This window comes from Anoplopoma fimbria, chromosome 9 (genome assembly GCF_027596085.1).
Source record: "Anoplopoma fimbria isolate UVic2021 breed Golden Eagle Sablefish chromosome 9, Afim_UVic_2022, whole genome shotgun sequence".
Classification (NCBI taxonomy): domain Eukaryota; kingdom Metazoa; phylum Chordata; class Actinopteri; order Perciformes; family Anoplopomatidae; genus Anoplopoma; species Anoplopoma fimbria.
In genome coordinates, this window is record NC_072457.1 from 5445202 (window position 1) to 5468438 (window position 23237).

General features: G+C 39.7%; 2 protein-coding genes across 3 annotated transcripts; both read right to left on the reverse strand.

Moving 5' to 3' along the window:
* Positions 1 to 588: 588 nt before the first annotated feature.
* Positions 589 to 12016, reverse strand: zgc:172076. Of its 2 annotated transcripts, none has more exons than XM_054604091.1 (9): positions 11558 to 11622; positions 5449 to 5495; positions 4991 to 5189; positions 4196 to 4353; positions 3398 to 3530; positions 3074 to 3230; positions 2715 to 2838; positions 1678 to 1870; positions 589 to 997 (listed from the first exon to the last, which is right to left on the reverse strand). In XM_054604091.1, the coding sequence occupies exons 2-9, from the start codon at positions 5476 to 5478 to the stop codon at positions 837 to 839; spliced, it is 1155 nt and encodes a 384-aa protein (XP_054460066.1). In that variant the 5' UTR covers positions 5479 to 5495; positions 11558 to 11622; the 3' UTR covers positions 589 to 836. The 2 variants fall into 2 exon arrangements, with proteins under 2 accessions (XP_054460066.1, XP_054460064.1); XM_054604089.1 differs by lacking the exon at positions 11558 to 11622 and adding an exon at positions 11821 to 12016 and having other exon boundaries at positions 595 to 997.
* An 839-nt stretch (positions 12017 to 12855) lies between these two features.
* On the reverse strand, positions 12856 to 22000 carry traf5 (Tnf receptor-associated factor 5). Its single transcript, XM_054604074.1, has 11 exons — positions 21897 to 22000; positions 20084 to 20374; positions 19857 to 19920; positions 19136 to 19237; positions 18442 to 18606; positions 18092 to 18169; positions 17141 to 17215; positions 16974 to 17066; positions 15650 to 15790; positions 14785 to 14950; positions 12856 to 14624 (listed from the first exon to the last, which is right to left on the reverse strand). The coding sequence occupies exons 2-11, from the start codon at positions 20353 to 20355 to the stop codon at positions 14038 to 14040; spliced, it is 1743 nt and encodes a 580-aa protein (XP_054460049.1). The 5' UTR covers positions 20356 to 20374; positions 21897 to 22000; the 3' UTR covers positions 12856 to 14037.
* Between the last annotated feature and the right edge of the window lie 1237 nt (positions 22001 to 23237).

The window sequence follows — 23237 nt, forward strand, 5'->3', positions numbered from 1 at the left end:
CCTCAAGCAGGCGGGTCCAAGACTAGACTCAAGGTTGAGTTCAAGACCAAGACCAGATTCAAGGTTTAGTCCAAGACCAGACTCCAGGTTGAGTCCAAGACCGGAGTCCAGGTTGAGTCCAAGACTAGAATCCAGGTTGAGTTCAAGACCAGACTTCAGGTTTAGTCCAAGACCAGACTCCAGTGAATCCAAGACTGGAATCCAGGTTGAGTCCAGGACCAGACTCCAAGTGTAAAGATAGACTTGAAAAAAAAGTATAAAGGTAAGGCTCACTTTTTTAATTATATATTTCACACTAATGCTGTACTTTTACTTGAGTAAAATGTTGAATGCAGCAGTATTTCTACTCTTGTAGTATTATAACTAGTCTACTTTTACTTATGTAAATTAAGAGTAACTTCTTCCATCATTAAGTGTTTTATGAGTTCCCTCTACAAACTCTGTTCATCAGTTACACCAAATTGAATGACATCAGACAAAAACATGACAATGAAAATTGAAGAATTCAGCTAAATGTTATGTTGTTTTTTAATGACTGGTTGAATTGATTATTTCAGCAACAGTGATTTTATATATTGGCACAATCATAATTTAATTAAACTAATTATAAATACATGATCATTTTGAAATAAATAATCCTGTTAACTTAAAAATGATGAATATATTTTAAAAACATACTGTAACTCTTAAAGCTTTCAAGCAGTAAACACCAACCATCTTTATCATTTCTTCCTAATTTAACAGTGTTTGCTGTATAATGGACTGAGTTTAACTCTGAAATCTGATTGGTCGGTCCATCCGTTCTCCTCCTGACTCCAGCCAATCATCATCCAGATCTACTTCTGCGTAGGAATGAGCTCATCGATGTCTCGTCCATCCTCCAGCCTCTTCTCCATGGCGACGAGCAGTTTGACCCCGTCCACCACCAGCTGGGTCAGTCCCACCTCGCTCAGGCCGAAGGTCGCCACGTTGCTCACGCAATACACCGCCGGGGATTCTGGGATATTGGAAAGGGCAAGTTTGAAACCAGAGCGGTTCAGTCTGATTTCCTGAAGAGACATCAAGCCTCTAAAGGGATTAGTGTTGTAAATTCAGAGTTACAGTTTTTAGTCAAATGAGAATGTTAAAAATACAAAGAAAAATATTTATACATAAATAACTAGAGACCATCTCGTGCCGCCAAATGCTCGGACCACATGCATCTTTGAAATTAAAATGAAACTTTGTAGACAGTAATTCAAATTAGCTTCATCTTAACCAGCTGCAACATTAAAGTGATGAACACATGAATGCATCAAAAATTATAATCCAATAATATAATATACATTATTCTGAAATGGACCATTCTCCATAATGAGTACTTTTACTTTTGGATCTTTTTTCTACACTCTGTAATAATGAGTAGTACTATAATAATACAGATCCTGACACATCCCATCTCGTTGTACTTTTAGATGTGAGAATCTCATCACTCATTAAAAACATTAACTGCTTGTTTTTCCTAAATATTAACAAACCTAATATTATATTTCATATAAAACTGTCATAATTCCCTTTGATATTAGATGTTAAGTTGACAGTAACTCACCGGCCGTAAATATCTAACCTCGAACAGAGAACTGATCACAGTGTAAAACGCTGACCTGCAGTTCATCGAGTGTCATGTTTGTCCTCTACCTGTGGTGGTGTCCATGCACATCCTCAGTCTCTTCAGGACGTCCTGCAGGCGTTTGTGTCTCGGTAGGTGTTGCAGTCTGAGGTGGACTCTGATCCTCAGACCCGTCCCCACGTCGGCCGGAGAGCTGCTGACCCACCCGAGCTGCTGCTTCCAGGTGAACGGGTGTCTGACCTCCCTGTAGGACTCCTCCAGCTGGGAACACAGAGGTCAAAGGTCAAAGGTCATGCCTGATACCATAAAAAGTATAAGGAGTATCAGGTAGTACTTTTTAAGTCAGTTCTGTAGTATTTAACTCTGCTGATTGGTCAAATACTTCTGACCAGGAAACGATGCTGGATATCTATTATATACGTTTAAAAAAAATCTGCTTTCAATATACTGTAATTTTTAACAGAAACAAACAATCTAGATCCCTTAGATAAATACTGAATGGGACATTTTTGACTTAAAACGAACTCGTCAGCTCTTTCTTGTCAGTTTTTTTCTGTACTGCACCTCTCTTGGTATCTGCCAACATCAACACCAATATGATGGATCTGCAATATGCTAATATCAGCTGATATATCAGCCTGACCCATTTATTGCTCTACCTCTACAGGAAGCTATCAGCAGCGTGGTCCACTGGAGGATTTATGACCAAATAAATTATAAATCCGACCAAAAAATACTCTCTTTTGACGCGTGCATTTTCCTTCCAGTTTGTTTGTCTTGATTGGTTCCAGTCTGACCAGTTAAAGACTCTGACTGGACTGTGTGCCGACTGCTTGTTTGAACTGGTCAGACGTCATCGGGTTACTTAAATGGTATTTGGAAAATATATTTTTTGAAGATTTAGTTCTGATAAAGTTTCATATTGTTGAAGATGTGATAAGATTGGCTTATTATCTACCCTTAGTATAAACATCTGGAGGAAGGGAGCAGATGTTGTTAACTTAAATCTGCTCATGGTTAAAAAATTGTAGATGACAAAAGAAATCATGAAGCCAGCAGTCATTTGTGGCTCTAATGTTTCCTGAGAATGAGACCCGTCTCTGACCTTCTGCAGGTTGTTGAAGATGAACTTAAAAGCCTCGGTGATGTTGGCGTCGTCTCGTGCCGACACCAGTCTGAGGTGGTCCTCCATGTTGACCCAGACCACCAGGCTGCCGTCGTTACTCAACCTGCAACCAGGAATAATGAGATTTTACTCGTTTGACAAGAGAATCGTGTTCCTGAAGTGTTTAACTTATATCCTAGAGCATCACAGAGTCAGACTGCTTTGGTTCACACTGGTTTTGTTCATGGGTGGAGTGACATTTGGCCTCTTTTAGGATTTGAGTCACTGGTGTCTCAGGTTCTGATTCTTGCAAACATCACTGGGAGAAAAAGGACTCATGGGTTTGAAACCAGACTGACCAGACTGCCCTGGCGTCGGGCCAGTCCCGGGCCACGCCGATACGGAGCTGAGAGGAGGACGGAGGGTCAAGGTTCAGCTCCTTCTGCTGCTCCTCGTTCAGCTCCTCCAGTAAGAGGAGTCGACCCGGCAGCTCCTCCTCCTCCAGCCGCTGCAGAGCTGGAAGGGTAAAGAGGACACACTGGTCTACTGGATACCAGTTCACTTGGAGGACATTTTTACTCTGGGGTTGAATGTCCACACAAGCTTTGGAACTTTGAAAGTGGTCAGAATCTGAGAGGAGAAGATTTGGACCAAGTCTACTCTGAACCACAGATGTGCAGTACCTCTCCTGGCCAGTGTGAGGAGCTGTCTGCGCTCTCCTCGGCTGCAGTGTGTCGGGAAGCATAAGTCCTCGACGCCTCTGACGACACTCATCTCACAGCGCACGGCGTACGACCTGTCCAAGTCATCACCCCCCTGCACACACACATACAAAACATTTCCGTGGAAACGTTGAAGTCATAGTGGTGTAGCATGTGAAGCTGAAGTGCTAGCATTGAGATAATATGTCGTTGAGCATCAGCAGTCATTTGCCACAGATTCAAATGCTGGTTAACAGCAGGATGTTGGCCAGAAAACATTAGTTACATCAATAATAATAACATCATGTGTTCTGTATATTGGCCTTTCTCCATCTTGGCTTTTTCTAACGCTTAATCAGACATTTTGTGATGATCAAAAGGTTGCAATTAACGTTCATGAACTGAAAACCAACTGCTGTGCTGGTGACCTGTCAATCACAAGATACCCACGCCCTAAAGCATACTCTGCTTTATGGTCTATTTTACTCTAAATGGACCATCATTTACTAAATGAACATCATGCTGTATTGAAGAAGTCCTAAAACTAGAGATTGAGAACAAAAAAAATTATGTTTACAATGTTTACTGAGGGAATAAATCAAGTGAGAAATAGGGTCATTTTTCTCATAGACTTCTATACAATCACATTTCTTTTTGCAACCAGAGGCGTCGCCCCCTGATGGCCATTAGAGAGAATGCGAGTGAAAGGTACTTCAACATTGACTTTACTCTTCAGACCCAGAGGTTCCCTCCTGGTGGTAATGTGATCTGACCAGCTACCTTTAAGTTGTCGTGGTTGAAGTCTCTCTCTGGCGTCTGTCCGGTGATCTTGTGTTGGTGATGCGCCTCGATGACTCGGTCGAAGAACTTACAGAACAGGATGTAGCACTCAGCGTCGCCCGCAACGCAGCCCACAGATACAGGGCTGCACCAATCACCTTCAGACACAAACAGGAAAATTACATTTACAGACTGGCATTCACAATCCAAAAGAAAATGTATTGATTTTGTGTTTCTAGAGGTTTTTTTTTTAACTTAAATACACTCAGTTTTCTTTCAGAGAAGCATCAGGTGGCCATAAAAGGAACTGCAGGTTAACGCAACAGAGGGGAAAAAACACACAACTGCTAAAATCTGCACAAAATATTCACCTTACAAGCTTCATTCACCATAATGTTACATTTCTGGAATAACTATTTAACTTGATCTTAAATGTCTCTCAATGTAAACCGGTTACTTTACTGCCAAACTTTTAAACAGCAGCTCTTTAAACACAATAAAACTGAACAGCTATAAAGTTATTCAAGGTGAAATGTCTGTGAACAAAGCATTAATACTGGATTGGAGTTATGATCAGCTGAGAAACGAAAAAAAAAAATCTGACATACATATATCTGTAAAGCTTCTATGCTCACAATAATTGACTCTAATATTTAATTGATTTATAGTAAATAAATAAAAAATAAATAAATGATTGTTCCTCAAATGTCCATGACTTCCTACGATCAGTTCTTAATGATTTTAATCTCTTATTTTCTGACAGCTGACATCACGGTGACATCACGGTGACATCACCTGGTTCCTCGAGGCCCGGGCGGATGACGTCATCGAACATGACTCCGCTCTGGGTGCAGCGGTTGAACTGGCGGCTGTACATGGCCAGCGTGAGGATCCGTCCCATCCGGGTGTAGTTCCTGCTCAGGTCAGGAAACTCCTCCTCTGGAGAAAGTCTCCTCAGGTGGAGCCGGGTCATGGGGTCGGGGGGGACCAGACTCTGAACGCACAGGAAGTGGTTTTTAAGATGAGACAGGAAAAGCTTTTAGTCTGAAAGATGCCAACAATGTTGACTAATGTCTATTCTGGGATGTTTTGATTTAGTCACATGGATAAGTTGTGCAGTCAGATCTCACAAACTCACTCAACTCTGAGAGAATATCAATAATCGATTAATGATACTCTGTTTATCTTCAGCGTTAGCTAGCTATGAATGTATTAATATCTCACACTGTTATGAATAATTATGTAGTGATTACCTCCAAAATGGGCCGGTACCTCATCTCCATTGGAAAAGCAACTGGAGCTGTAACAAAAGCAAAATGTTGAACATATCATAGATAAAAAAGTATATCTTTTTTTTTTAATAGGGCACCTTTAAAAATATGGAAATGAAGATGTACAGTTATATGTTTTATATACATAATGCAAACTTTTTAAACAATTGTTTGGTGAATGAGTCGATCCTAAAGAATCTTGAGATAAAAACAATTACATTTTCAGTAGCCTGATGTTAAGCGTGCACACCACATAACACGGTCAAATAACACTTAAAAACAATATAAAATGAATTGCTTGTGAGAAACAGTGATGACCACAAAGATAAAAACCCCAAATCATTTGAAAATTGTAGTTGTCCTCCTTTTAAAATTCATCAATGAAGATCCATATTATGTTTTTGTTTTTTTTAACACTTTATTTTTGTTGTTTTTTCAATCATAGGTAGATCACATACATACAAAAGGGTAGGAAAGGCAAACAAAACAAAAACAAAAGGGTTCCGGATTGCTCTGTTCCTTCAAAAGTATTATAAGTCTTGAGATATATTCAGGGTTTTTTATCCTGTCTTATCGTTGAGATGTAAACATTGTCCATTTCTCCCAGTTCTCGTGACATCGCTCCTCTTGGGATCTTATCCTGTGAGTTAACAGTTCCATATCATATATTTCCTTCACAATTAACAGCCAACCATCTTGTGATGGTGGTTCTTCCTTGTACCATCTCTTCGTGATAGCCTTCTTACAAGCTGCTAACAAGATTTTCAGCAGATACCTGTCTTCCCTTAGCACAATATCTCCGGTCATATTACCAAAGTAAAGCAGCATACATGACTTAGGTATATCATATCCCAGAATTTTGACAGTAACCATATGGACATTTCCCCAAAACTGTACAATTTTAGGACATAACCAAAATACATGAGAATGATCTACATTTACTGCCCCACATTTCCTCCAACATGGTTGAGCAATAGACAGATATTTGCTCTTGATTTGGGGGGTGATAAAGAATCTAATGACATTCTTCCAACAATGTTCTCTCCAAGTTCGCGAGGATGTTGAGGACTGTTGTGTCCTCCAAATATAGAGCCATTCATCTGTTGTAATATTCACATCAAGTTCTTTTTCCCATTTCAGTTTTACATAAGATGTTGTATTTCCTAAACTGTCCATCAAATGTTGATATAAGGTGGATATGATTCTGTATTTCTTCGAGTTGTAAACTCCAATTACGGTTCTGATTATTCCATTTTTATCCAAGTTAATATTGTGCTTTATTTCTCTGTCAAAGAAGTCCCTTAATTGCATATATCTGAAGTGGTCTTGATTATTTAGTAAATATTTGTCTTTAAGCTCCTGAAAACTCACAACATTCCCATCTTTAATAACTGTGCATATTGCTGTTATTCCATACGGTATCCACTGTTTAAACCTCAGATCAAGTGTACCCGGGATAAAATGCCTGTCATAGGCTATCCATCGAAGAAGCCTGAGCTCCTCTTCTAATCTGTATTTTCGTACCAGTTTAAACCACATCTCCAGCGTAAATCGGGTGATAGCATCCATCTGTTCAAGTAACTCTTTTGCTATATTTCTGTCCCCAATAAGGCTTTGAATTTCCCTTCCTTCTACATATCGTTCTAGGTTTTTCCATTTCGCCTCATAATTTTTAGTACACCAGTAAATCACTGGTCTAATTTGTGCTGCATGGAAATATTCCCTAAGGTTTGGTAGTGACATTCCCCCTTTATGTTTTCCAATCTGTAATGTTTCATATTTGACTCTCGGCCTTTGGCCATTCCATATAAACCTTGATATAGTTTTATCCCAGGCTCTAAATTGTTTCTCAGGTATCTCGATTGGTAGTGACTGAAAGAAATAAAGGAGTCTTGGAAGGATGGTCATTTTTATAGTGTCTATTCGTGAACTGAGATCGAGTGGAAGAATAGCCCACCTCTCCATATCACTCCTAATGTCCTGATCCACTTTGATATAGTTAGCTCTATATAGATTATCAATACCTTTTGTTATTTTAACCCCAAGATATGTCATAGTTTTGGAATTCCAATTTAAGTTAAGTGTTTGTCGTAGGGTTTGGGATGGTTTGTAATTCAGTGTTAAAATCTCTGTTTTCGACAAATTTAATTTATACCCAGAGTAAGAGCCGAACATTTCAAGTAGGTTGATTAATATGGGGAGGCATGTGTCTGGGTCTTCTAAATAACAAATTACGTCATCGGCAAAAAGCCCAATGGTGTGTTCTTCATTCCTGACTTTTATCCCTTTAAGGTCCTTATTCTGCCTAATTGCTTGTGCCAAAGGCTCTATAAATATTGCAAATAAAGTCGGTGAAAGACAACATCCCTGCCTGGTAGATCGTTCTAATACTATACTATCAGTCAGACTCCCATTTATTTTTATCCTTGCTGTTGGGTTTTGATAAAGTGTTCTAATACATTGAATCGCTTTTTCATTTAGTCCAAATTTCTCAAGTACCTGATACAGAAATGACCAGTTTACACTGTCAAATGCCTTTTCTGCATCAAGACTTATCAGGGCTGCACTGATATTTTTGCTGTTGATATGTTCAATTATATGTAGGGTTCTCCTTATGTTATCTTGGGTTTGACGTCCCTTGATAAAGCCGGTCTGGTCTTCCTCTATAATGTCATTCATAAAGTGTTCATACCTTTTTGCAATAATCGAGGTATATAGTTTATAATCTATGTTAAGTATTGATATGGGTCTGTAGCCAGAGCAGATATCACTGTTTTTTCCTTTAGGAATCACTGTTATTACAGCTTCCTTCCAGGATGGTGGGAGTTTACCATGGTCAAGCGTATAGTTAAATGACGACTCAAGTAGTGGTACAAGTTGTTCACTGAACGTTTTGTACCACTCCGCTGGTAGACCATCACTGCCAGGGGATTTGTTTGTTTTCAGTCTACCCATGGCTTTCTCTATTTCTAGTTTTGTGATGGGTGAAGTCAGAAGGTCATTCTGCTCTTTCCCAATTGCTGGTAGGTCGAGCGTCTCTAGAAAGGCTCTAATCTGATCAGCGTCAGCGGATGGAGGTTGACTATACAAATTTTGATAATAGTTCCTGAAGATGGTTTCAATCTCTTTCGGTTCAGAGGATACCTGATTTGTGACAGTATCCCTTATCTTATGAATGGTCCTATCTGCCTGTTGTTTTTGCAGTCTTTTTGCCAGTAATTTATTTGCTTTGGGTCCCACTTCATAGTAGGACTGTTTAAGAAATCTTGTTTTTTTTTTCTATGTCAGAGGTTAATAGTTTATCTATATTGTCTCTAATTTCTTTAATTTTTGGTAGCAATGTCGAGTCTCGAGTATATTTGTGTTGTTTTTCAATTTCCAGTAATCTTTCCTTTTCCTTCCTGTATGCTGCTTCTTTAGATTTCTTGATAGATGCCGTCTTCGCAATGAGTTTCCCTCTCATAACTGCTTTAAGAGCATCCCACAAGATTACAGCATTAACCTCTCCGTTGTCGTTTTCTTTTTGATATGTTATAATCTCTTTTTTGATCTCCTCAACAACAGATTTACTATTTAGTAATCCAACATTTAACCTCCATAACGTCTTTTTCTCGTGTGGTTTTAGTTTGACTTTAAGATAAACTGCACAGTGGTCCGACACGTCTGCTGCTTCGATTTTACACTCCATAACTCTGTATATGTCCTTTTTATTCATAAAAAAATAGTCAATTCTGGCATAACTTTTATTAGGTGCTGAGTAGTGTGTATAGTCCCTTTTAGAGGGATGAAACTCCCTCCAAATATCAACTATCCCAAATTCTTTAAATAAGGTCTTGATCATTTTTGTGACATGGTTGGTATTTTTCCTATTGTTTGTTGTGTCTAGACTACTATTCATGACAATATTAAAGTCACCTCCACATATTAGTACTCCCTCCATTTCAAGGATAATATTGTCCAGTAGAGTTTTAAAGAAGGGCTTTTCACTGTTGGGTGGGGCATAAACATTGACCAATGTTACTTCTTCGTTTTCCAGTTTTCCTTTCACAATAATATATCTACCTTCTTTATCACTGATTTCTTTAATACATTCGAATTTCACCGAGTTAGAGAGTAGTATAGCCACACCTCTTCTACAACCCTGGTGGAATGAACTATAAAATGTATTTGCATAGCCAAACTTCTTAAGCTTCTCATGTTCCTGCCTAGACAAATGTGTCTCCTGTAGATATATAATCTGTACCTTGTCTTTCCTTAATTTTGTCATTATTTTCCGTCGTTTAACAGGGTTGTTTAAACCGTTCACATTCAACGACAGTATCTGAATATTATTCTCTATCATTTGTGTTTATGAAGCCGAGTTGCAATCCGTACCCAAACAAGAAAAAGGAACATGAACCATGGAAAAACAACCGAACACAGAACAGTGTGACTTCAGAGAGAAAGGATGCTACTTGCCATTCCTTATGTTCCCTGTTGGTGGGAGGAGGGTAAAGTGCCTCTTTGCTGAAGGGGCCCTCCCTAGTAGTGAGAAAATACCTACAAACTGGTATTCCACCTATACTAGAAATGTCCAACATTTAGCGCATCCATAAAGTGCTCCCTCCATCGGTTTCCTAAAGATAATCAAATGAGTCATAAGTCTTTCAAATATGTTGGCCGGGATTTGTATAATTTCACATGACACGTCTGGAACCGGATCCCCTTCTCTTTAATAACCTGTGCAATACACTACACTGTGCAATAATAGTTAAGAAAGTTAAAAATAGTTGTTGTTTTTTTCTCTGTCTGTAAATATAATATTTCAGTTATTGTTGTTTTTTTGTTTTTTTCTACTGTTTTTTATTGCTTATTTATAATACTTGTTTTATTTTATTTTTATTCTTAGCTTGTCTTCTTCTACTATGTCTCTTGTGTGCACTTTACTCTACGCTGTTGTAAGTCTGCAAATTTCCCCGCTGCGGGACTAATAAAGGATTATCTTATCTTATCTTATCTTATCTTATCTTATCTTATCTTAAGCACCGCTTTGATCGGCCCGTACGCCTTGCGTCTTTCCATTATGTCAGCTGCATAGTCGTTGTCAAAAAACAATCGCTTGCCCTCTAGTTCAATCTTCTGCTGCCAGGCTTTCTTAAGTACCAGCTCTTTAACATTAAACTGTAGAAAGTTAACGATGATTGATCTCGGAGTTGAGGTCGCAGCTGGCTTCGGGATCAGGGCTCTGTGCGCTCGCTGGATTTGGAGTTCAACGCCGTCGGGAAGCGTAAGATGGCTTTTAAACAACTCAGTTACAAATTCCGTAACTGATCTTCCTTCTTTATCTTCCGGGACTCCATAGATGCGGAGATTATTTCTCCTAGAACGACTCTCCAGGTCGACAAGTTTGTCTCGCATGCCCGAGTTCTGTTTCACTACCGTCAGCAGCGTGTCTTTCATCTCCAGGTACTGATTCCAGGTACTGATTCCAGGTACGCTGATTCCAGGTACTGATTCCAGGTACTGATTCCAGGTACGCTGATTCCAGGTACTGATTCCAGGTACAGCTGATTCCAGGTGGGCGAAAACAGCTGATTCCAGGTACTGATTCCAGGTACTGATTCCAGGTACGCTGATTCCAGGTACGCTGATTCCAGGTACTGATTCCAGGTACTGATTCCAGGTCAGCTATACGGGTTTGTGCCTCGGCGATGCTCGCGTGTTGACTCTGCAGCTCACGTAGAACTTCGACTTTAAACTCAGTCATAGTTTTCTTGACATCGCTTCTAAATTCACTAAGATCCCGTTTCATGTCTTGTTTGAAGCCCCCTAGCTCCTTAGAGAGTCGTGTGAGGCCTTCTAGCAGTGCATGCTGGCTAGCTAGCTAGCTACGTTAGCTTCATCACCTGCCGTTGATTCTACGTCGTCTCCGCCGCCATGTTCTTGATTAGTAGCCTCGGCAACAGTCGGGTTTTCTTGTGTTTTGTTCATTTTCTTGTTAGACTTACACCTCCTGTGCAATTTCCCTCCTCTCATATTCAACTTAGTCTAATTTTGTGTTGATTTACATTGATAGGAGGTACTTTTTAAAAACCGACTCTGAGGAGCTCACCACTACACGTCCATCTTGTTGTAGCGCCACCGGAAGTCCCCCATATTATGTTTTTATTAAGATTAAACTCCACTCTCTGTATCCAAACTGTTTCAAGTCTGAATAAACAAAGCGACATCAAGGCCCGGAAACCACAGGATACAAACGATCCCTGATGAAATGTTGGTTTTATAACACAGTGGAGTCCGTCATGCATCGCTGCATCATCACCTCTAACAAACTGTAACAGTGAAAAACACGGAGCATGCATTGAAAACACTCACGTTTGACCTTCCACATGTCGGCAGCCTGTCGGCCGTCAGCACAACAAAAGGTCTAAGAATAGTTGTGTTGGTCCTGAGCAGCTCATCCTCCAGGAGTCCAGTTACAGAACAAACAACAGCAGCTTTTTATAAACGCATAGCTCTGCTGCTGCGAGTATGACAAGAGTATGACATGTTTTCACCCCACGCCTCCCTAATGCTGCAGTCACACCTGATTCTATTTCTAGTTTATTTTTTCTGCTTTTCTGGACTGGAGAAGAAATTCAAAATCTTAAGTTCTAACAGTTTTCTCCCTTGTCATGCAGCACCAGAAGGACATCGACTGAATGGACGTTGAATCATTTAATTCTTCAAATGTAAAACATATATGAGGGGTCTGATTTATATCACTGTTAAAATTGTTATTATTGTTGGAAAGAATCAAGATAACAGCTGATTCATAACTTTTCAACAATACATGTCAGATCCACCATCAGACACCTTTCTGTCATTAAAATGGGGGGAATGCATGACTCAAATTTCATAACTTTTCAGTATTTATCTGAGTGGAGTTGAGATAGAGAGTGGGCTTCTTTTTTTACCTTTCTCTACAAGAGATACCCAACACATTCTCTTGTAGAGAAAAATCAGAATGATCACATTGTCATTTGATACATTATTATAAAAATACAAATTATAGCCACTTTAACTAACAAAAGTAATTTTAATTAACGTTACAGGCAATATGTCTTTTTGCTCGTTTGGTTTAATTAACTAGTTCTGACATGTAATATTGGCTCTTAAAATCATGTATTATATTATTTATGTTTGAATCTTCTGACTGACAGACTTTGTTCACCGTAAAGGAAATTAACTTCTAATATTTTTATTGTCTATAATGGTATTTTTGTTTATTTAATTTTACTAAATGGGACACATTTTGTTTTTACCAAATAATGGGTTGCATGAATGGGCAAGACTTGAAACACTGAATTAGTTCAATTAGACAGTTAGAGGCTGTGGAGTAAAAAAAAATAAAAAAAATAAAAAAAAAAAAAAAAAAGACAAGAATGCTTCGAAAGTTTAAAGTCAGAGATGTTAGTGAAAAAGATGAAAGGACCAAAACTTTATTCAACAGAAGACTTCATTTCTTCCTACTCAGTCATTTGATAAAACCTTGAGTCGTCTCTTTCACAGAAAGATGGAGTACCTCGTTCTCTTTGTTACTGACACAACTTTCCCCCCTTCCTCCATCTCGATACCTTTACCTGAAGAATGTGTCCATGTTTGTTTTTGCGTCAAGCCTGAGCTTCAGTCATACTGTGAAATTAATCTAAAATCAGTCAATATTCTCATCCTATAGAGAGTTAAACTTATGCTGTCTGTCCAAACGTCAACTCACAGAACTTTATTTTAAATTCTAGTGGAGATGCAGTAACACGCAGCCAATCAGAAACAAGGATCTTCACATTTCATCTCCTGTTCAGCCCGATTAAATGACTTCTGTCCACTGAACACACACTTTTTGGGGTATTTTTGAGCAGACGGTTGCTGTAAAATCAAGACACCCAGAAGAATAAACAAACAGTAAAACTTGTCTGCAGTAGCTGCCACAGAGAAATAACTTATTGTATTTGTAGACAAACAGCAGCCGGTTTATCTTGTGATCACAACTTCATCATCTTCTTTGCTGCAATTAAGTTTTCCTTTACCCGAAGATAAAGACTTCATTATTAACTTGAGATAATACAGAGTGCTGATAAGAATGATTAAGATCCATACTTAACTGTTTAATATCTGCAATATCTGTAATTAGATCCTGATCTCAGGATAACAGACTTAAATAACTTGATTTAATCACCAAGTGTCAGATAATTAAGTTGTGACTTCAAGACCAGTGGCATTAAATAATTATGAGTGATCGCAGTCGGACCTCCATTAAAGAATCCCTGAGATGATCCTTAAGCTTAAAGGAAAAACCTTATCAATATGAACATTTGTCAGAAAGAAAGGGAATATTTCCCCAAATATCAAACTATACCTTTAAAGTCAGCTTGTTTTACATGATTAAACTTCTAAAAAAATATTCTGATGGCATGTTTCCTAGAAAAATAATAAAATGATGGTGAAAGTTGTATCAGTCTGTGTTGCGTTGGTGTCCTACCTGAACCACCAGATTGCGCCAACGTAACAATAAGAAATTAATCCTAAAAACCCAGTAACGTAGAGAACAGAAGCCTACAGCGGGTCTAAACCCGTCATGTCCACCTTCACTTTGACAAACAGCGTGTCGTCTTTGACGTACGCAGCGTTTTGAGGAGTCTCCAGCTTGTTGAGGGGAAGGAAGGAAGAAAATCCAACAGCGACGTTGCTGGTCGACTCGGCGGCGGGTCGCTGGAAGCTCTTGGACATCGGGTCAGGTCTGAAGCTGAGGCTGCGGTGGTTGGCGGCGCCGCTTTGATCCAGAACAGACAGCGACACGGTCTGTCTGAAAGGCCACGGCAGCAGAGCGTCGAAGTCTCCCGGCATCAGGACCACGTAGAGGGACAGGTGAGACCCCCGTCCATCCCCGTCACCGTTAAGATACACCTTGGAGGCCATTTTGTAGCCGCAGGTCCCGGTGTGGAACGGCACGCTGGTCAGGCACGGCGGCTGGCCTCTGACCTCGGCCTCCCTCCTTCTCCTGAAGTCCTCGATCTTCCAGATCAGCTTGCCGTCGTAGGACGTCGCCTCCAGCTCCTGCAGGTGCTGCTTGTTTCTGCTGAGCTGAGCGGTGTGGAGGTCCAGGAGACCCGAGTGATGCTTCAGGTTCTCCTCCAAGGTTCCTGGAAGAAGAACGTAGCAACAGCGTTTACGTTCCGACCCTGGTAGAACACTGGACCGTAAACTGCATCTGCAACAGGAACCATCTGATTCTGGGGTGAGCAGGGACATAACAATCCACCGTTTTCACTGAACTGCACCTTTAAAAACAGGTTTTCTTACCCAGGTGTTCTCTGAGGACCTCGGCTGCCGACACCTCCTGGATCACAGCATCCAGAGACTTCCTGAGCTCCTCCAGCTCCCCCAGACCCGGGCCGAGTCCCAGAGACACTTGCTGGACGTCCAGCTGGACGGTGGACAGGACGTCCTCCTGCCTGCTCAGCTTCCTCTGACCAGACAAACAGACAGGTGACGTGGTTTAATTATGCTGCTCGGACACTAACGACTGCAGGATCCTCCAGTAAATCCTGATCTTCTTTGTCATGATTTGCAGAAAACTCCAGAACGTTTGACATGTTATAGACTTTAACATGATGTTGTGTTGATCTGAGTTGGATCAATATCTTCTCGTCATTGTGGTCAACAAGAGGTTTCTTTTATTTTTTAATGAACTTCTCTGAAATTAAAAGAGTTCCTCACTGACTTATCACTACACTTTTAGAAGATTGTCAGACTCATGAAAAAAGATGAAAATTGATGCAGAAGAAACTTTTTTAGTCCTTTTCCCTTTCTTAAACCCCTGACGGCTTCATTACCCACAATGCAACTCCTTCTCTGACAGCTAAGGGGTGAGATTGTGGTGCGTTAAATGAAATGTGAAATGACTTGACGGGCTTTTAAAGTCAGAAAGTATTAAGAGACATGTTGTTAGTTTGGGTCCAAACACAATGACATTTGTTGACAGTAAGAAAAATACTGAATAACAGCAGACTGATGCTTCAAGTCAAAGCTTTTGAAGCTTTAGAGTGTCATAGTTTCATGAGCACAGATAAATGTAATACTCATAACTCTGGATGATGAGGACATGGAGCTACAGATGAAAACGATGGTGTAACGACAGGATGTAAGAATCAAACTGTGTGTTAACCTGAGCTGCAGAGACGATTTGTTCTCGGCTGTTGTTCTGCTGCAGCAACGGCCTGATTTTCTTCTGCAGACCGACGAGCAGCAAACTGTCCGTCTCCACCTCCTGCTGCATCAGCAGCGCCTCCTCCTGGAGAACCTCCACCTGACCGAGGAGACACAAAATATATCTCCAGCTGTAATGTGTTTGTTTCGTAGAGTTACAATACTTTTTAAGTTCACATTTATGAAATAAGAAGGTGTTGTAAAGGATGGATGGATGACATTTCTTCCGAAAATCTCATCATGAGCATGACGTAAAACTGGATCAAACCATTTTAAAAAAATCTGATTCTGTAGATGGTGTCGTCCATGGATGGATTTTAATGACCTCGTATTGGATACAAACTCTCCATAGACTCCTACCTACACAGGGCTTGTGCCTTACCCACGCAATTGTTTGTTGTACAATAGCACAAGACAGCCCATAAACACACAGCAGCATGGTTTTTACTGAATTAATTAATTGATATATGTTATTTTTACTGCCATTTGCAGCCTGTTGTTCTAGACATGCCATTTACAGCAGGGCACATCTTTAGGCGTGTACACACACCTTCATTTAAATAAAACCAACGACAAGAAACTGTGAAGAAAACATAAATAAAGTTCAGAGCCACATCTACAAACGGAGACACACTGAAAAATATCCTCCTACTTGAACCACTGGCCATTTAACAAACAAAATCAAACAATTTCATAACCATACTACATTTTCAAAATGCATTTGCTCCTATTTTAGAAAAACAAATATACTCAACGTTAAATAAATGGCCCCCCTTTGGCTCAAGGCCCTGGGAACGCACTTATCGCCCATGTGATAACCAGTCAATGGTGTCAGCTATAACGATCTCTCTTTACACACTTCCACTTCTTTTTTCATTTTGGGAAGTACAAGAATGTTTCATAATATGACAAGAAATAATGTGATATGTTGTTTTAACAAGAAACACACTGAAGGATTTTGTTTTTCTATAACATGAAAAGATATAATGTTGTTACATGCTTCCGTAGATTAGTGCAGCTTTAAAATATGAATAAGTTAAAGACCAAAACTCACAAAGCTGACTGTTATACATTTTTTTTTGTCTTTGTGTTATATTTGATATATTTCCTCTCAACAAAGCCAATATTTGGGGTATTTTCCATCCATATTCCAGATGGAGATTTCAGTCACGAGGTGAAATGATGAGCTCCTCTGTGAACCTTCACATCCTGTAACAACAGTTATAATGAAACACACTAATCAAAACCAGGTACAGGTTTTTAGGTGCGTTTGTTAGTCGCACCTGTTGCTCCAGGTGGCTGTTGCTCCTCAGGACCAGCAGCATGTGATGATTGACGGCAGCGTCCTCATGCAGCTTCACTCTCCCTCTCTTATCCTGCAGGAAACAACAGGTTCATCGTCAGGTTCTCTGTCTGACGTCACACTGAGGCGTCTTCAGGTAAAACTCACCTGCACGGAGCAGCCGAACCTCTTGTAAGAACAGTCGACCTGAAGCTCTGGACACGACTCCCTGTGTTCTGTCAGCTGGAGGACGACAGAGAGACGTTCACACAGACGGTAACGGGTTCATGTTATCAGACGGCTTTGTGGAATACTTGATTCTGATTGGTCAGCGCCGTGTTTCTAAAGTCTTTATATGTGAATTATGAGTTTGTGACAAAACTGCTGATTATATTTTTACATTAGTGGGCTCATGATTTTTTTTTGTATATAGAGATGACTTATCACACTATTCAGCTGGTCTGCAGGTGGCGTTAATGCCTCAACAAATGCTTAAATTTGCCAACAAAGGCAGTGAATAAGAAGAATGTCAGATAGCTACAGGTGAAAGCAAACAATGCTGGCTCAAAAAATGTTCAAACACTTTACTTTGCAAATGTTTCATAAAGAATGATATCAATTTTAAGAGCTCAAGACTCCCACGGTGAAAAACTTTCTTTACAGGAAACTTCAGAGAAGCACTTTAATGTTAGATTAAAGTGTTAAAGGGTTACAGCTCCTGAATGCAGCATTTAATAACGTCCTTTTTTGTGTGTGTGTGTTTGCAGTGTCTGTTTTGGTGTAAGTAGGTTTCTGGCACAAGGTCCATCTGTGTCCTGGAAACTTTCATGTGTGTGTAAACCTGGCATTATGAATCCTTTGTACTCTTCTGTAGGATTCAATAGCGTGAAGTCAAAGCTGGACTTGAGTCGGACCTGTCTGACAATAAAGTAGTTCTTTATACTACCAAGTGTTGGTGGAGTTTTGACCTCCTCATCCTCGACTGAAATCCATATCTCTGTCTTTAATCACTGACTGTACCTTAATTGTCAGCTGTCAAGTTAATTAGTTATATTTTTGTGCAGAAATTAGCCGAGAGGTCTGAGTGTGTCTACAGGTTTATGATGTGAATGAGCTCACCTTGTATCTCGGAACCTTCAGGGAGCAGCTGGTTGGACAGTCCACCTCCACCTCCGGACAGGAGCTCTGCACATGATCCTACAGAACGATGAGTCACCACAATCAGCATCCGCAATATTTCAGAGCTTTAAGATTCAAACCTGTGATTGCTCAAGGTGGTAACACTTTTTCACTTTTCAGTTAAAGTTGTGTGACTTTCTCTGCAGCTAAAACATCACTGCGGATTCACATTAAAGCACAAAATTAACTTATGGTTAGATTTACGGAAGTCCAAACTTGTTTCTTTGCACCAAACAAGCATTCATGTTTGTTTCTCTTTGTACGTTTACACCTCCTGGACATGACTTCACCTGGATGAGGCTGAGTCTCTGCGGCTGCTGGCAGTGTGGACAGGGCACTGTGCGGTGAGGACAGGCGTCGGTCAGGTGTTCCTGCAGGTATCTCCTCTGCAGCGCCGCCCTGCAGCCCGGATTGCAGCACTGCAGCTGCTCATACTGACATGACGTCAGGTGCTCCTACAAAAGATTGTAAAAAGAAGCGTTGTAGAGTTTCATGTGTGATCAAGTAGCAACCTCCGGGTCTCAAAAGTTGGAAGTGTCTTTAACTTGCATTCTCTCTAATGTCCAGCAGGGGGCAACTCCTCTGTTTGCAAAAAGAAGTCTTATTTTATAGAAGTCTATAAGAAAACAACTCTACTTCTTATTTATTCCCTCAGTAAACATGAGTTTATGGTCTTAATCTGTCTTAAAATGTTCATTTTGTAAATTATGGTCCTGTTTAGAGTAAAATACAAGATAAAGCAGAGTATTATTGAGGGCGTGGCTACCTCGTGATTGACAGGTTGCTACCACAGAGTTGTGTGATCTGGGAGTTGTGTGTGTGTTTGTCTTTGAACTTTAACATTTTAACATTGTGTTTTCAGTTAAAGAGAGTTAATTTGTAACTGTTGGGTTCCTACAAATCTCTTACTAAGCATTTGGTTGTACTTATCTCCACCCTCTTGGGTCAATTCTGGTTGCAAAAATAAAAGTGTATAAATTCTACCTGCAGGTGGCGTAACGAGACCACAGAGGTGCATGCTGGGGAGTTGGTGCAGTACACTTCTAAACTGGAGATTTCTCGTTTGCAGCAGTTGTCCTGGAAAACCTGCAGGTAGAAAACTCTTGATTAGTATATTGGACACATTAAAATGTTGACCTGATGATTACAATTCATCCCAAGGGGGAACATGAATGTCTGAACCTTATTTCATCCCAATCAATCCATTACATGTTGAGATACTTCAGTCTGAATCAAAGACAGCTATACATACATCCACATCCACAGGGACATGCCACTATTGTGCCTGAAATAAAATCAAAACCTTTTTCTCTTTAGCTAGTGTGTAACAGTAATCTTCAAATCTTTCTCTAGTGTTTCATACATTGAGGGATATTTCATGCGGTTTATGAAGCTGTGGGTTTCAATTTTACGTTACATTAATGACCCCACATTATATATTAAAATGACAGTACATTCATTTCTCTCATTAATTTGATTAATTACATTAATAAAAACAGGGCAGAAAAAATGAACCGAGTAACGTTTGAATGTGTTTTTTCATTTTGCCAATGAGCTCACTACAAGTGCTATACACAGTGAGTGTGAGTGAGTCGTGAATTATTTTGGACGCAGCCAAGTTCAACACATCAACTTAAAAGGAAATGGATGTGTTAATGTTGAGTTCACTACTTGTGACTGAAATACACGTGACTGTTCAGCTGACCTCAGCTGGTGTGATCACAGTTCCGTCCACTGGACAAACTGGGCTGGACGGCGATGAACTCTCCCTGAAACACAGAGCAGACACATTTTGATTTTGGTGTGATGTCAACTCAATGAAAACCTTAATGTTTTTTATGTTTATGCTTAACTGAAACTTAAAGTAAAAGGTGATAATTTAACATAAATAATGCAGAACGTTTGTCTTATATGACTGTTGTTGGCTCTTACATTAGTCCCTGGAGGCAGAGGAAGCAGTAGATGTGTCCACAGGAGTTCTGCTGAGGGTTGAGCACGACTCCTTTGCAGACGGGACAAACAAACTCCTCCCTCAGCGCCAACACAAACTTCAGTGAGTGCTGGATGGAGGCCAGGTCCGACTCCCAGGAGCTCATCCTGGACTCCCCTGATCCCTGCCTCGACCCCTCAGACCTCGTTGTGAAGTCATCAGACGGCAGGCTGGACTCCTGGCGCCCCCCCGGCTTTGAGTCTGGCGTCGCCATGAGTCTGCAGGAGGCCAGACTGAACAGAGCACACAGGTGACGTTAAAGACTCCAAATGATATGTTTTTAAGTTAGATGTTTGTTTGAATGATAGTCTTCCAATTGACCAAAAAAACACAGTGGTTTGTTTGATTGACTTTCCAGATGTTTGGGTTTCAGTGAGTTTTAAAAAACCTAAAAGGAAGTTGAGACTGAGAGGCAGAAATAAGAAGGTTGTGTTTCAATTAATGTCACATAATTTATAACACAACTTTAAAGGGACGGCTCGCAAAATTAAAAAAATACATATTTCTCCTGCTACCTGTAGTGTATTTGGATATTTGGGTTGAACTCTTCCTTTAAGTTGGCTTTGAAATGATGTAATAATAGGTTGAACACTGTGTATAGCCTCTTTAATTCTGAAATCAAAAATATAATTTTGATTTTGATCGTGAACTATCCCTATAAAATCAAAGAAAGTTTGGGATGAACTGTCCCTTTAAGAGCAAAGTGGGGCCTCAATAGCTTCCAGGCCACCTGAGACAGGATGTGGACAGGTGAGCAGTGTAGCACATACCTACCATGAGAGCTTTAAATAAGGTGCAGCGTCTTAACGTAAGCTCTCTCACTATGACTTCAGATCTCTTCTTTCCACATTGCATGCTTTGAATTTGTGAAACTTGCAGCAGCACGCGCTCTTAGGGTTTAGTCACCACCACAGTTTCCTTCTCAGGCTACACAGTCTACAGTACTTCCTTCCTCTGATTAGTGAAAGTTGTACCTGCAGCCTGCGAGGAAGATATGCAGGCACTATTTAGGGCAGCAAAAAGAAAAAATATAAACGCAAAACTGCATGTTTTAGGGTACAAATAAATTGATTTAATCTGTTTTAAATGATCATTTAGGCTAAAATCCTGACATACAAATATATTAGAATGAACCATCAATTACAGATAAAGCATATATAGCCCATTTTTTTTAATCATAAAGCCACTTTCAGATCTCTATCTGGAAACATGTAGCAGTTGGGGCTGTATTCATACACCTGTCCATCTCTATATTGTTATTTAACATATGTGGAAATAGTCTCAGAACTCAAGTGTCCACCATCAAGTGTGGGGGGGAAAAAGTCAGATCATTTACTGAAGTAGAAGTAGAATTACATTTAAAAAGAAGTCTTATATTAAAAATATTATTCCAGTAGAAGTATCCAAGTTGTTATCATCATCAATAGTGCGACATAAATCAATATATCCAGTAAAACATAATGGAGGTGAGGGTTTCAGCGTGTTTGAATGAGTTCAGACTGAAGGGGAATCCCCTCCACTGCTGCTGCTTTCCTCCTTTAAATTCAACTTTAAACTGACCTGAGAGCTGTTTTACTGCTACTGAGTCATTAAAACAACCATAATTTGATTTAAAAACACAGACTTTGACCTTCTGATCCGCTTTAAACTCATTAATGTTCCCGCTGAGGACCGGAGCTGCTTTACTTTCACTTTCCTCAGAGACGGATCAACACCAGTCCAACACTGAAGTCCTCTTTGGTGCATTTTTCTTACCTCTTAGTCTGAGAAAACCTGTCTGAAATGCCACCTCCACCCCTCCACACCTCCACCCTGCAGTGCGTGGGTCACAGCGGATCGATATCAGTGATCAGAATCGATTATCTGCCGTCTAAAACAGCAGCGGCGGCGGAAGAGGAAATTATAAGAGCAGGAAGTGAGTTAGAATCAACAACCTGCTGTAATTACTGCTGAGTAAACACCATTACATTACATTACAGGAGTTAAGAAAATAAATGTTAAAATGAAGCAGTGTACTCAGGACATTTACTCAAGAAAATGTAGTAAAATATCAACAAAAAAGTTAAAAAAAAAAAGTACTAAATTCAAAATTGTACTCAAGTAAAAGTACAAAAGTAAAAGTGCTCATTATGCAGAATGGCCCATTGCAGAATAATCATCCTGGGCTACTGTATATATTATTGATTTAGTTATTGGTGCATTAATGTGTTCATAACTTTAATGTTGCAGCAGGTAAAGGTGAAGCTCATTTGAAATACTTCATGTACTGCTTGGTAGTTTAATAAAACATCATGATTTATGAGTTGATTTGTATTTTGTGTCAATATTCTGCATCTGCAAAGTAACTTAAGCTTAAAAATAACTATAGTGCAGCTAAAAGTACAATATAATAAGTATATAAAAAAGTATAAAGCAGCAGGAAATGGAAATACTCAAGTTGAGTGCAAGTACCTACAAATTGTAAAGTACTTGAGTAAATGTACTTGTGTCCACTTTATCAGGTACACCTCTACAGTCTTTGTTTTGACGCTGTTAGATGATGTGTTTTAGTAATGAGGTCATATAGTGATGGTGTTGAACTGGAACGCATCATATTCGGAAGGGTTTTCTATATAATATCATTACACGGCTCTGTTTAAAGCTCGATTCTGATTGGTCAGTTACAGCATTCTGTTATTAACTTATAGCACACCGCTGCTTTCAATAACAGACCGTTGCTATGGACGCAAATCTGATCTCCATAAACAGCGAGAGGACTATTTTTTTTTTAGCAGAAGCAGAATCAGCATCATTTTGAAATCAATAAGATAGTATTTAAATCAACACTTTATTTCCATTGATTTCTATAGTAAGTAGCGGTGTAATAAGTGGGATAAAGTAAAGCGAGCCGGTCATTATTACGAAATGATCACCCTTTAACCTTTATATATATATAACCTCAGTTATAAACATATCATTTAATTTACACATTACTGACAATGTCAACAAGAACTGAACATTAAAACGTCTTAAAGATAGATGTTGTATTGAACAGGTGTGAAGAGGTAAAACTCCAACAACACTTGCAATAAGTAAACAGAACAACTTTACTGGGCC

What these genes read in the sequence shown, in the direction of transcription:
- zgc:172076 (XM_054604089.1), bottom strand. An exon ending in GGTACCGGCCCATTTTGGAG is followed by an intron (nt 5,190 to 5,448) that starts GTAATCACTACA and finishes CTGTGCGTTCAG; the next exon opens with AGTCTGGTCCCCCCCGACCC. An exon ending in CCCGGGCCTCGAGGAACCAG is followed by an intron (nt 4,354 to 4,990) that starts GTGATGTCACCG and finishes TTGTGTCTGAAG; the next exon opens with GTGATTGGTGCAGCCCTGTA.
- traf5 (XM_054604074.1), bottom strand. Translation starts at nt 20,355, where the DNA reads ATGGCGACGCCAGACTCAAAGCCGGGGGGGCGCCAGGAGTCCAGCCTG. An exon ending in CTCTGCCTCCAGGGACTAAT is followed by an intron (nt 19,921 to 20,083) that starts GTAAGAGCCAAC and finishes TCTGTGTTTCAG; the next exon opens with GGAGAGTTCATCGCCGTCCA. An exon ending in CTGTGATCACACCAGCTGAG is followed by an intron (nt 19,238 to 19,856) that starts GTCAGCTGAACA and finishes TTCTACCTGCAG; the next exon opens with GTTTTCCAGGACAACTGCTG.